The sequence below is a fragment of the Electrophorus electricus genome, chromosome 16, assembly GCF_013358815.1.
Source record: "Electrophorus electricus isolate fEleEle1 chromosome 16, fEleEle1.pri, whole genome shotgun sequence".
Lineage (NCBI taxonomy): Eukaryota > Metazoa > Chordata > Actinopteri > Gymnotiformes > Gymnotidae > Electrophorus > Electrophorus electricus.
The window spans coordinates 10271703-10286375 of NC_049550.1; the positions used below are offsets into that span (position 1 = coordinate 10271703).

The 14673-nt window shown below is 40.6% G+C and overlaps 1 protein-coding gene across 1 annotated transcript; it reads right to left on the reverse strand.

Annotated features, from left to right (window-relative positions):
• Positions 1–3249: 3249 nt before the first annotated feature.
• LOC113577390 (interleukin-5 receptor subunit alpha-like) lies at positions 3250–8575 on the reverse strand. Its single transcript, XM_027010013.2, has 11 exons — positions 8480–8575; positions 7850–7911; positions 7688–7737; positions 7531–7597; positions 7225–7342; positions 6889–7061; positions 6527–6660; positions 6293–6431; positions 6091–6202; positions 4720–4801; positions 3250–4583 (listed from the first exon to the last, which is right to left on the reverse strand). Exons 2-11 carry the CDS (start codon positions 7902–7904, stop codon positions 4521–4523), a joined length of 993 nt encoding a protein of 330 aa, XP_026865814.2. The 5' UTR covers positions 7905–7911; positions 8480–8575; the 3' UTR covers positions 3250–4520.
• Between the last annotated feature and the right edge of the window lie 6098 nt (positions 8576–14673).

Below are 14673 nucleotides of genomic sequence, written 5' to 3' on the forward strand. Positions count from 1 at the left end.
TTATACTTGTATGCGGCCTTGGGCACTGGGAGTGTGCTAAGATGTGTCGATGGCTATCACGGAGCAATAAACGTACTGCAAAACACAAGAAAGAGGTAATAAAACTTATGAATAGATCCAGCTCATGCCAAGCTCACAGTACATTTCTAAGTACGTATCATGCATTAATGCTGATAATTGAGGACATTACTGAAGTCAGTCTGACCCGATACTCAAGTCATATCTACTGTAGCTACATCAACCATCTGACAGTCTGCAGTTCCATCTAGCAGCGCTAATGCTAGCAGCGCAAATGCTAACAGCGCCAATGCTAACGGCGCTAGTGCTAATGGTACTATCGGCGCAGCCAATGGCACATGCGCGGGGCCCACCATAGAACAGCGCCCTCTCATCATCACGCAGAGCGACGTGAGGAGAGTGTTTAAAAGGGTGAATACCAGGAAGGCGATGGGACCAGACGGTATCTGCGGGAGGGTCCTCAAAGCCTGCGCAGATCAGCTAGCCCCGGTATTCACCGACATCTTCAATCTCTCCCTGACGCTCGGTATCTTCCCGTCCAGCTTCAAGCGGTCCACCATCGTCCCCGTCCCGAAGAAACCTCGACCCTCCGACCTCAATGACTACCGCCCTGTCGCCGTCACATCAGTCGTGATGAAGTGCTTTGAAAACCTAGTCAGAGACTTCATCACATCTTCACTGCCAGCCTCCATGGACCCACTGCAGTTTGCATACCGCCACAACCGCTCCACTGACGATGCAATTGCACATCTGCTCCACACTACACTGACTCACCTGGACGAAGGGAGGGGAAATTATGTTAAAATGCTATTTGTCGACTATAGTTCAGCATTTAACACTATCATCCCCTCCCTACTCACTACTAAGTTGGGGGATCTAGGACTGCATACATCCCTGTGCGACTGGATCTCCAACTTCCTAACAGACAGACCACAATCAGTACGGGTGGACAACTGCGCCTCATCCACCCTCACCCTCAGCACTGGAGCTCCTCAGGGTTGTGTCCTAAGCCCCCTGCTCTACTCACTGTACACCTATGACTGCATAGCCACTTCCAGCTCTAACATCATTGTCAAGTTTGCTGACGACACCGTTGTCGTGGGTCTGATCTCGGACAACGACGAGAGGGCCTACCTGGAGGAGATTAAACACCTGGAAAACTGGTGCCAGGAAAATAATCTCCTCCTAAACGTCAGTAAGACAAAGGAGCTGATCGTGGATTGCAGCAAGAAGCAGGAGCGGCACTACCAACCTGTGAGGATCAGTGGAACCACGGTGGAGAGAGTAGATAGTTTCAGGTACCTTGGAGTTCACATCTCGCAGGACCTGTCCTGGTCCCGCCATACCAACTCCCTGGCAAAGAAGGCTCGTCAGCGTCTTTACCACCTCAGACGCCTAAGAGACTTCAGACTGCCCTCCAAAGTACTGTGGAACTTCTACACCTGCACTATCGAGAGCATCCTCATGGGGAACATCACAGTCTGGTTTGGGAATAGCACCAAGCAGGACAGACAAGCACTCCAAAGGGTAGTGCGTTCAGCAGAGCGTATCACTCACACGGAACTTCCTGACCTGCAGACCATCTACTACAAGCGGTGCCAGACCAAGGCCAGGAACATTGTGAAGGACCCCACCCATCCCAACAATAGACTCTTCTCTCTGTTGAGGTCAGGGAGGCGCTTCCGCTCCCTGAAGACCAAGACAGACAGGCTGAAGAGGAGCTTCTTCCCACAGGCCATTCGGGCCCTGAATCAGGGAAACTGATAAACTGTGGGGACCACCACCACCATGTAACATGACTGTATATCTGTACATCTGTATATATAGATTTATACTCAATTACCTTGTTACACAACAACTGTAGATATGTTATTATACAAAATGGATCTGTACATTCTGTAGATTGTGTACATATATACCCAACCATATTACACCTGCACTGTACATTCTGTAGATTGTGTACATATATACTCAACCATATACATTGTACATTGTGTATATATTCATAATATACATATATTGTACATACATTGTTAATATATTTTGTACATACATAGAATAGTTCAAGTTCAAGTTCAAGTTCAAGTTCGGTTTATTCGTCACATACATAGTCATACACAGTATAACTCGCAGTGAAATGGTGGAGAGTGCTCTGTCCAAACTGAGGAAGTACATATACATATATACATAGAATATATATATTTATCTGCATATATATATTTTTCTCTATGCACCCCTGTTTCTCTTCCTCAGTTTGGACAGAGCACTCTCCACCATTTCACTGCGAGTTATACTGTGTATGACTGTATGTGACGAATAAACCGAACTTGAACTTGAACTTGAACTTGACAGCCAATGAGGAAAAGCTGATCACAAGAGAATTCAAGCAGACAATCAGTCATAGTGTGAAGGTTTCACCTCTGCAAAATATTTTGGATATTTAGGATTAACACAAACAATGGAATGTTGGCTTTTCCTCTCAGGACTGAACTGCTCTTTTTTGGAGAGAATGGATGCTTTCTAATAAAGTTTCTTGATTTTGTAAATACTTGTTGGGCTGTGTTTTTCACTTGTCCTGAACCTAAACTGGAAAAGTGAATAAAACTCTACAACAATGCCCATATGGAGGCACCATATGCCTGCTGGATATTAACTGCTGGACAAGGACCACCAGAAGGCTCCTGTGGCCCAGTACCCCATGAGGGTAGCACCTACTGAAAGGCTGTGAGTGAACACCTTGGGTCCTTTGAACAACAGATGTAGGAGCTTGAGGGAATGTGAGTAGTGCCCCAGAGGAGAGATGCTATGTTACACGTTAAAGGGGCTCTAGAAGAACTCCACAGTGAGCAAAAGTAGCATATATTTGAGATAATGTGTGTCAGGTCCCTAACGCAGTGCAATGTAGTCCTGAGCTGAGCAAGTGCAAGATTGGAGTGTCTTTATTCTCCATTGCAAAATGAAACAATAAAAGCTAGCCAAAAACAGAAATGAAAACAGCGCTCACTGAAGATTTCGATGTATTTTAGGATGCAGCAGAGTAGCAGTAACACTCCAGACATATTTTGTGAACACAACAGCGAGGAACACAACAGCGAGGCAAACAGGAGACAGATTCAGGTAATCAGGACTGTGAATGGGGAAGGTGCAGTGTGTGTGGCAGTGGGCATGTCCCACAGCCTGGGGGCCTGATGCACTGTGATAATTGTTATATTATTAGTATATTTTTTACTAAAGTTACCTGTGCCCAAATTAAGTTTTCCAGCTTCTCTCTGGTAATAACTGAAATATACATACAGGAACTACAGCCATGTAAAAGCTACTTTATGTCCGGGAGAGCAATTTGAGATGATAGTAGACCCACCAAAGAAGAGCTCCCTGGAAAGCCCCTGACAGTGGCCAAATCCAACATGTGCTATACAGATTACACACACGTTTATCCGCAGTCATACTAAACACCTTCTGCTGTGCATAGTTGGATCTGTAATAGTAGTACTCGAAGTAAAATAAGAATAGTCAAAAAATACAAAATAAAACTTGTGATTTGCTTGATTCAATCCATTCAAAAGTCTATTTCAGAGTTAAAAGACAAAAATATTTCAGTTTGTGTTGTGATCATGGGCAACATGGACTGGGTGTACACAAAGCTAGAATTAGGCAAGTCCCAGGACACCCAACCAGAATGGAAAGTACCCAGGTGAAATGCTCTACTGCCTTAAAGGAAAGGATGTCTGCTTTCTTTCTCACATGCACAAAGATAGCCAACTGAAATTCACTCATGCACATAAAAGCCTTTAAAGCATCAATAATAGTGTTATATTTATATATAATGTACAATTAGTAATCATTTTTATTTAATTGGTAATTATGACAGATACTTATCTAAAATAAGTACAGCAAACAATCCAAGTTACATATGCATACATAGTTAAACTATTTATTATTTACTTTGACATTTAATCTACAATTTTGCACTAAATTGCTAACCAAGTTTTAACCATCACAAGAAGCTGGAGCAAACTACTAAATAGCTTAAATGAGCAATGAAAACATGGCAATTTAAGATGTTTTCAACTATAAGTATTTAAGTGTGTTGTAATTAGGGAAACTGCAGATATTCTGAAACTCAGTGTAACCTGACCTTTTTAATATTGATATAAATGATAATCATATACCACATTATACATGCTGCATTCTTTGTTCTTTCAGTGTGATGAACAGTATAGCCTGTTGCATTCAAACATGAAAGTGAATTAAGACAGACTGACAATCCCTCCCTGCTGGTACATACATGTTCTTGCACCACATAGTCCAGCCCTCCTCACACCCAAGCCTGTAAGCTGTTTTGCTTAATTTTCATTGCAACATTCGTAGGCCTGTGGCCAATGAGACATGGAAAGCTATTATTGTTATCTTTAGCTACCTCTGTATAACCAGCTTGTCCACTGAGGGCAAACCTTAGATAACCATGCTGTCCTTAAAGACATTTGTGTTTAAATGCACCTCTAGCTTGTCACTTGAATTATTTCCCCTTCAGACATCCACTCAACATGTTTTGGTGGCATAACCTAGTAAGTAAAATATAAATATGTAAGAAAACTGAATAAATAACAAATATACAATGAACATAAATAAGCAACTTAAACAACTACTTTAAGAACCCAATTCATAAAAAGACAAGTGAATCAAAAAAATTTGTCTTACATGACTGAAATCATCTCTCTCAAGAAGCATTTTAACATTTCCAGATGGGGTTGGTACAGAAGGAAATAACTTCTCTGACAGCCTGGAGAAGCAAAGAGAATGTGTCTCAAAATATGACTGGCACATTGGACCAAATGTGTCAGTCATACTAGTGAATGTGATCTTTTTCAACATTTGAGAAGGTGTCAGTTAACCACAGTCTTTCCCAGGTGAGGTCACAGACTGCCTCTGCACTGCTCATTACTGTATTCCCTGGTCTAAGAAACCCTGTCCAAACTAATGCTAATAAGTGTGCTGAGTGCGCAGTGTGATGAGAGCAGAAAACTACAATGTGTAGTGCAGGGTTAGTAGCAAAATGCAGGCCAGAAAATGTAGAAAGTGACAAAGCATAAATGTGTTAATGCACAGCCAATTGCACAATCACACCCTTTGCTTAATATCAGTACATTGTCTAAATTGATGTCACGGTTGGTCCCTCCTTGCTTCCATGGTTTCCATGACATGTTTCTCCATTCCGTTCCAGTCCTTGTTTTTGATTTCACCGGTCATTATTTGAACCTGTGCCTTGTTTAGTGTTCATTAGTTAATGTATTTAGACCCTGTCTTGTTTGTTCATTGAATGTATGGGTGCATGTTTGGATGTTTTTGAAGGCCCATATCTGTATGCCTGTAAGTTTGTACTCCGTGCCTCCTGGTCTGCATGTTTGTTAGCCTGTGTTACCTTAACCGTTGGTTTTTCCTTACGTCCGTGTGTCATTTTCTAGTCTGTTAACCTGCTTCCCCTGTTTGCCTTCATGTGCATTTGTTTGTTTATCATGTATCCTAGTACTCTACATATTGGCTCAATGACCCTGGACTGTCATACTGACTCAATATGGATTTGCCCCTAATAAAGCTCTCTCTTCTACACTTCCGCTTCCTTACTGCTCACTGTTACAATTGACAAGCATAAGAGGTTTGGGGCATTCTTAAAGTGTCAGGGTAATTTATACAGCAAATTTACTTCACTGCTTTGCTTTCACTATTTTTACTGGAATAAAGGCGGAATTAAGGCAGTCCGCAAATCCTGGAAGTCAGTCAATCTTAATCCAAAAAAGTGAGCCAAAAAGATAATCTCAAAAAAAGCTAATCTTGGAGCTATTTTTTCATTTCAAATTGATTCACAGATGGAGTGGAGATCACATTCTGGCCAAACTCAACAGTTCGTACCTAAGCCCACATGCTTGCCAGTGAATGATTCCTTTTTACCCCCTTTAAACGATGCCAATTTGAAAATCATAAGTTCCATAAATGTTACTATGCTACTCAGAATATTTTTACCAAACAAAAACCCAGAAGTTATAAGAAAGAAGACAAAGTAAGACACGTTACCTTTGGAACTTGCACACCAGCAGTAAAGCCAAAAGAACCATGGGAAGCACAAACACAATGGAAGCGATCATGACTATGTTCAGCTGGTGAGGGTTCTCAGATGGGCCAACCTCTAATTCAAACAGCATAGAAACATACATCAATACACTCACAGTTAAAGCCAACCTCAAAATGCTAAAACTTGTGCTATGATATGACTCACCAACAACTGCACTCCATTCACTCCAGTACTTGGCTTCAGCACAGTCATCCCCCACTTTTGTTCTCATTTGAATTCTGTAGCACTTTGTCGGGTCAATCTTTGTTTTATTATATGCCAACCTGTGAGTCAACTGTACAGTCTTCAGAAGGAATACAAACAAAATGCTAATAGTCTCTGCATGCTGTGGCAGTAAAAGGTATATCAAAAGTCGCAACACATGTTAAGACATCTTACCTCATTATTGATCTTAATTTCATATGTAAAACACCAATCATTAAGATTTTTGATATTTTTTGGCATTGACCAATTTATTTCTAGGTATCCTGGCTGGTTTAAGGCTGTTGTTATTTCTGGGGGATCCAGCTTTTCTGGGGGGAAAAAAATGTAACAACACAATTTGAAATATTAAAAACAGATAATTTATGTTACTTCATTAGCTTCGTTAACAATTCTTTTGTGCAAATGTCACCACCTACTTTTGTGTTCTCCTCCAAGACATTAAGTTATGGAATGAGTACAAAGGCTACATAAGTAATATATAGCCGAAGTTTGGGAATTTTTGTTTTGATACAGAAACATCTATTAGGATTTCTTACCAATATATTCTATATAGAATGCTTTTTCAAGGGCAAACCAATGACCAGGCATGGAAATGTTGACTAAAACAAGCATGTCTGAATGAATTGAAAAATTGCTTTGGCATTCAATGCTCTCTTTTGCAGTATCTTGGAGGCAGTGTAAAGGATGGTCCACGTCTTTGCATTCGAAGCTGATTCAAGAACACAAGAAAACAAGTTACACATGGGCGTAAAGAGCTATCGCACAGCTCTTATGTCTCACCAAGGAATTAACATAATGGAATCCAATGATGACACTCATAATAAATCATAATTTGATATAATTTCATATAAGTCATAATTTCGAAGACTTGCCGAAAAGAAGCTGAGTATTGTGCAGTCTTAGGAAGTGTTTGTGTGCTCCAGGAGCAATTGATGTGCTCAGACTTATAGATCATGCAAGAGATATCATCCACAGAAAAATTCTGAAGACCTGAGAAATGACAAGACATATTTTAAGGTTATACTGGAAATAAAAATACTGCTGTACAAAGATATGGATGGAAACTAAGTAGTTAGTTGAAAGCTAAATGCATACATTGTCATTTTGTGAATATTAAATTGCTTCTAGATGTAGTGATTACTAGATTCAATGTAGAAATAGAGGTTTGTTTAATAGACCTAAATATCCACAGGCTTGGTCCTCGGAATTAAAATTAATCTCCTGGTCGTCACATATCAAATTACCCTAGGAGAGGAAATCCACATTAGAATCAATTCAGTTTATACTACAAATCAATTACATGCAACTGCATATCTGAATATTGCAGTGTAGTACCTCATAGTTTGAATGATCAAAGTAACAATCTTTGTCGGCAGAGACATTGTCTAAAAAATAATTAATGAAAATGTTAGTTATAATGTGAATTCCTGCCAGTCATTTACAACAAACAAATTAAAGAACCATTTGTCAATAAATGATGTGAGAAAGTTTACTAACCTGTATAATCTGCCAGAACCAGGAAAAGGGATAAAAGCACCCTAAACAGTTTCATGGTGTAACTGGCAGTGAGAATTTACAATGAAGGAGTGGGGGGGGGGGGGGGGGGGAGATTTTAACAGCTGAAACAAGAGAACACTTAACAGCTCATGACCTATGGCTTTGTATGTCAAGACTCAGTACATTGCCATGTATATGACCATGTGTATTTTTTTATCCCAAACACTAGATTAGTGGGGTAAACCTACTAAAAGAACCTCCAGAAATGCATCTGAAGTCCATATGTGAGACCAGAATGAGTACCATTAAAACGGTGGGGAAAAAAATAAAATAAATAATAATTTTATATATATATATATATATATATATATATATATATATATATATATATATATATATATATAATTATTATTTATTATATATATATATATATATATATGTGTGGGTATAGTAATTATACAAGACAATGGGACATGTGATCTAATTTAGCTGTTTCCCCACTCATTTGAGGCTTCATAAGTTCACAATACTGCTGTCCATTTTCTAGAAGAATGCCTACTTCTAGAGATTCAGTGACCTTGATGGCTAAACTTTGCAGACATTTAAAAGAGTATATAAAAGTGCATTTACCTCTCAGGGACACCCTACGACCACCAACGTAGCGATATAACGAGTTCTAGCCTTAGAATACAACAAAACACAAGTTAATTGCACAAAAGGGAAATATGTATCGGCGTTTACTGGAAAGCGTAAAACAGGAAGTTATGACGGGGAGGAGTTTCCAGTGAGCTCTCCACTACTCAAAACAGAAGATAGAATAGAAAATGCATTAGTTACCATCACAGTGTATATGTGGGCACACCATGTAATAACTCTCATAGTCTGAATAAACACGAGCAGCAAGCGAGCAAGAAGCCCATTATCTTTTATCCTGGAGACATGAACTTTATCCTGGATACGCGAACTTAAATGCGAACAGGAAGCCCATAATCCTTTAAGTTCAAGTTCAAGTTCAAGAGGTTTTATTGTCATTTCAGCTATATACAAGTACACAACAAAAACGAGACAATGTTCCTCCAGGACCATGGTGCAACATAAAAACAACAGTGCAACAGACAACATGCTACACAAGTGCAAACAGTCCAATATAGTGCAAAAAGTCATTAAATAAACAATAATAAATATAGGACAGGACAAATACAAAATACAAAATGAGTAGACAGTGCAATTTAGTACAGTACACAGTACTGGGCATATGTAAAGTGAGTTGTGCATAGCAATCAGTGACATGCTACCCTGAACATAGCAGTCACCGGTAGCAGCCAGAACAGTTCAGAGTACAGTGCTGGTTTAGTACAGTACTCTAGCAGCAAGTAGGATAATGTGCAAGACTGCAACAGGAGTGCATAGTTTATTTGTGTGAGGTTTGACTTCAGCACTAGTCCAATGCAAAACAATGTGTGAGTGTGTGTATAGATATATATGTATGGATGTATGTACGTATGTATGTGTGTGTGTGTGTGTGTGTGTGTGTGTGTGTGTGTGTGTGTGTGTGTGTGTGTGTGTGTGTTTGTGTGTGTGAGACTGTCTATAAGCATGTATAGAAGTGCCTATTTTGGAATCTGAATTGGAATTGGAGTTAGCCAGGGTTCAGGAGTCTAATGGCTTCTGGGAAGAAGCTGTTGCACAGTCTGGAGGTGCGGGACTGGATGCTGCGGTACCTTCTTCCAGATGGCAAAATGGTGAACAGTTCATGTGAGGGGTATGTGGGGTCTTTCACAATGTTGGTGGCTTTCCGAATGCAGCGTGTTATGTAGATGTTCGTGATGGAGGGAAGAGAGACCCCAATGATCTTCTCAGCTGTTCTCACTATTCTTTGGAGGGTCTTGCGGTCAAAAGCGGTGCAGTTTCCAAACCAGGTAATGATGCAGCTGCTCAGGATGCTCTCTACAGTACCTCTGTAGAAGGTAGTGAGGATGGGTGATGGGAGATGGGCTTCCCTCAGCTTCCGAAGGAAGTAAGAACGGTGCTGGGCTCTCTTGGTGATGGAACTGGTGTTCAGGGTCCAGGTGAGGTTCTCCGCTATGTGAACACCAAAGGAACTTGATGTTCTTGACGATCTCCACTGAGGAGCTGTTGATGGCAAGCGGGGAGTGATCTCGCCTTGCTCTCCTGAAGTCAACAACCATTTCTTTTGTCTTGTCAACATTCAGATACAGGTTGTTGACCTTACACCAGCTAACCAGTTCTTGCACCTCCTCGTTGTCTTTGTTGATGAGACCCACCACGGTCGTGTCATCAGCGAACTTGATGATGTGATTCGAACTGTGCTTCGCTGCACAGTCATGAGTCAGCAGTGTGAACAGCACAGGGCTGAGTATGCTGCCCTGGGGAGCACCAGTACTCAGTGTAGTGGTGTTGGAAGTGCTGCTCCCAATCCAGACAAACTGAGGTCTACCAGTCAAGAAATCCAGGATCCATTTGCAGAGGGAGGTGTTCAAGCCCAGTAAGCTCAACTTTCCAATCAGATGCTGAGGAACAATGGTGTTGAATGCTGAACTGAAGTCTATGAACAGCATTCTTACGTTTATCCTGGAGACACGAACTTAAATGCAAACAGGAAGCCCATAAGCCTTTATCCTGGAGACATGAACTTAAATGCTTCTCAGTCAAGACCACTGCTAATCACCAGCCACAAATATATTACCAATTATTTTATCATTATTTTAATATCATTATTTGTGCTTAGGTCATATCTCAAATGATGTAATTAACTCTTTGTATAGTAAATGTTGTAGGTCAGTGTATGAACATGTTTCATTGCATTTCTCTAACTTTCTTCAGATTCAAATGTCAGACGACTGTGCAGTCAATAATTGATGCTTTTGTTTAGACTTCTGTACATCTCACATTAACTAATCACTGCTGCCATAAAAAGATGACATCCTTTTGTAAACTGGAAAAAGTGACACTGTTTATAATCATTTTTTAAATAATTGGAATTAAGTAGATAAAAATTAAAATAATCTGTACTAAGATCAGTCAGGATCATATAACATTCTGTTCTTATAATGACAGGTGTGGACACACTGTTTTTGAACTGTTTATGACACAGTAAAAACAGCAACAGTCTTTCACTGAATTGCATCTCTTAACCCTGATGAGCTGTGTAGAGTAATGTAACCCTGATGAACCATGTACAGTACTACTAACCTGATGAGCTGTGTAGAGTAATGTAATCCTGATGAACCATGTACAGTACTATTAACCTGATGAGCTGTGTAGAGTACTGTAAGCCTGATTAACTTTGTTTGATTCAGATTTTCGTCTTTTCTTTTTTAAAATTTCTATTATTGTTTTATTATGTTCACTATTTTATTTATCCAGGATAGATACAATCAAACCTTTTCATCTGTATGTAGGCTACCCTTATTGGACACAGCAAATGGCAGAACTACATAACCAATAACTATTCATTTGAGAATAGCATTTTCTTGCACTTATCAACTAGCGCTAAGTAACAAAAACTACAATAACAATTAAAACTCACATGAGGAAACTTTCCAAAAGCAGCTGTTACTTTTTAATACTTTAAGAATTATTAATATTAAATAATAGTTTTAATACTTGATCTTTTTTCCCTCTTTGAGCGTATGGTATTTGCTTCCCTTGTAGTTCCGTTGAACTGTCACTGTCACTGAAGCAGTGTCCTGTTAAGGAATCTTAATGGAAAATAGCAGACAGCAAAGAAATGTTTTGGGGAGCATTTAAAAAAGTGGGGGCCATTTATAGCTGCTTTAACAAATAACTTGTTTGACAGAGCATCTGTGCGATATATTCTTTTGACTTATAAAGCAAATGTTTGTACTTGAAATGTAAAAAGCTAGTGTTAACAGTACATAATATAAAGCCTGAATACATAAAATGGTGTACCTAGAAAGCTCCACAACCTCGCTGCTGCCCCTAAGTGTTCAAATATTGACAAGGCTGAAACTGGATTCTCATTTGCGGTTTTCTTGCGCAAACGTTACAATCCAGTTTAAATGATACTGCAGTTATGATAGTTCACCTCTAGATGGCGGTCCTTAATCATTTTCAAATTACTAAATGGAAAACAAGATTTCAATAACGATTTCAAGATTTCAATAACGAAATTATGAAGATGTAATAACAAATTACAAATTGGTAGTGTTTCTCATTCTACAATCAATATAAAATATGAGATTAAAAGAAAGAAATTATAATATTCCACTGAAATTTCATTTTTATCATTTTAGTCCAATGTGCAAACATTGATAAATTCTAGCACTGTTTTCCTCTTTCATCAACACTGGCACATTGAACAATAGTGCTATTTTGAGCAAGAGTGTGCAAATTGATCAACGCTGGCACGTTGAACAACAGTAGCACATTGGACAATACTGCATGCAAGTAAATTAATAACAAGTAGAAATTCCACACAGCCTTATTCACATTGTGCCAGACAAGTGAAAAATCTGCAAGAGTAAAAAAGTAGTTTTAATTTGGCCCAAAGTAATTAGATTATTTTAAAACTTCAAAAGTACCTGCCAATGTGGCACCACAAACAAGAGTGAATAAAGATAAATTAATCTGAATCTGGAACTCCATAGACATTTTGATGGACTCCATGTCAGTTCATATAAATTAAATATCTTCAAGAAGGAACTGTGACGTTAGGAGGCTTGTGCAGGATGCGGGAACGAGGCACGTTGAAACAGACATTTATTGACATACTTAACAACCAGATGTGGCACACAGGCTATAATTTCAAACACCGACAATCTCAACGATAAAACACAAGACTTATATACACGCATGACAATTACACACAACAAGGATCAGATGAACGACACAAGGGGGTGTGGCAATACAGAAAAATACACGCACACACACACACACACACACACACACACACACACACACACACACACACGGAGATGTTTGGGGGCGGGGAGTCTGTACCATGATAGAGCCCCCCCAAAAGGCGTGACTCCCTATTGGGTTGCGGCAACGCCAAACAAGGACCGGATAACCCGCCACGAGCCAGCGCAAGCAGGACAGGGACCAGGACGATGACAGACACAGGGACGCACTAACGGGGATGGGCAGACAGAAAGGGGGACAAAGTGATCGGCACATTCAGTGTAATAGGGACAGGCATGGTGACGGGGACAGGCACAGCCCGGAGAAGGGGAAAGGAACCCCAGCCAGCCGACCTGTCTGGGGGGATGTCCTTCGCCGGCTTGGGTAGCGGCAGCTGTCCTGGTCTTCGGTGTGCACGACGGGGAAGCACACCAGCTGTGTTGCCCAGTTCAGGTGCAGGCACTGGTGCTTTTTTGCCTCCACGAGGCTTAGGCATAGGCACATGTGCTCTGGGGCCCTTTGCCTTAGGCAGAGGAGTTTCCTCCTCTGACGACAATGCCTCCCTGCTAGCCACCCGGGCTAGCTTGCTTGCTCATCCTTCTGGGAGCCTATAGCGTCGCTGTAAGAGGGAAGATCCCGATGAGGGTCCTCTTCCACCTCCATTAGAGTGTCCCCCTCACGATTGGACCCCATGTCTGACCACAGACTGACGTCGCTACACTCCCCTTTCTCTCCCTAATCAACGTAGTCCAAATAATCTTCCAGGCAGGGGTTGTAGGATCTAGTGGAGTCCACCCCCGAGTGCCAGTTCTCATAGTCCGACCGGTATCCATAAACGGACCATACACAGAGCCCCCCCAAAATTGTCCAGCGGGTTCATCCCTCCTTTTGGATCCATGGAGCAAGGCCAGGATTAGGGCAGGTCTCTGTGGGATAGTAGGAGTCCACGGAGTCCAACTCCGAGGACTGGAAATCGTTATACCAGTCCCGGTTACCCTGCGTGCTTCCGTACGACTCCCCTGCTCACGCACATGGACCACACTCACCTATTGTGGGAGTCAGGAGGGGGCCCCAGAACACAATTTTATACAATGTATTCTTCAAGGTATACAGTAGTGCTTTTTCCTAAACATTGCATACGAATATATTTGAAATAGGTTTCTATTTGGAAGTGGACCACACAAAAACAAGGGTAAGTAATAAACATTCTGACATCCAAGTAGATTTTTCAGTGAGATGCAATCATTTTGTTATCCACCAGAATTCACCTCTTACAGACACAGGTAATTAGCGCTGACAGTATATTTCAGAAGGGAGTGGAAGGAGAAGAAACGTATGGCAATACATGCAGTGCGTGAATAATTCAGACTCGTGAGTTTCATCCGCTATTGGTTACACTGTATTTATATAGTTTGATTAAAGGTAGCGTTTTATTGCATAATGGGACAGATTATTACTGGAAATTATGTGCAGAACAAACTCAAAATGAAACTGAGATGAAAATGTGTCTCGTGGGCGTTGTCTCTGGGATTTTTTCAGTTGCTTAAACTATTATTTAGAGATATATAATTTACTACTAAGTGAGATTTGACAAACCGAAATAGAAAATGTCATATTTACATATAGTTTAAAAACATTAAAAACTATTATAAATGTAATTTAAGGCAAGGCAGACAACTGCTTGGGGCCCAGCCACTGGGTGGCCACCAAGGGCTGGCAAACTTGAAACTACAGCAGTGGCAATGTGTGAGACCTGAATTCCCGAAGGGCCCCAACAGACTGTAGAATCGCTGCTGTCTTTCTCACACTCATATTAGCAACTAGGTAGCTGCTGTGACGTGCAAGCCTGAAGTTCGTTATTGTCTCATATCTATCTTATTTCTTTTATGTCCCCTGAGAATTTTTGCACCAGAGTAGCCTGTTTGTCATTGTGTTTAACC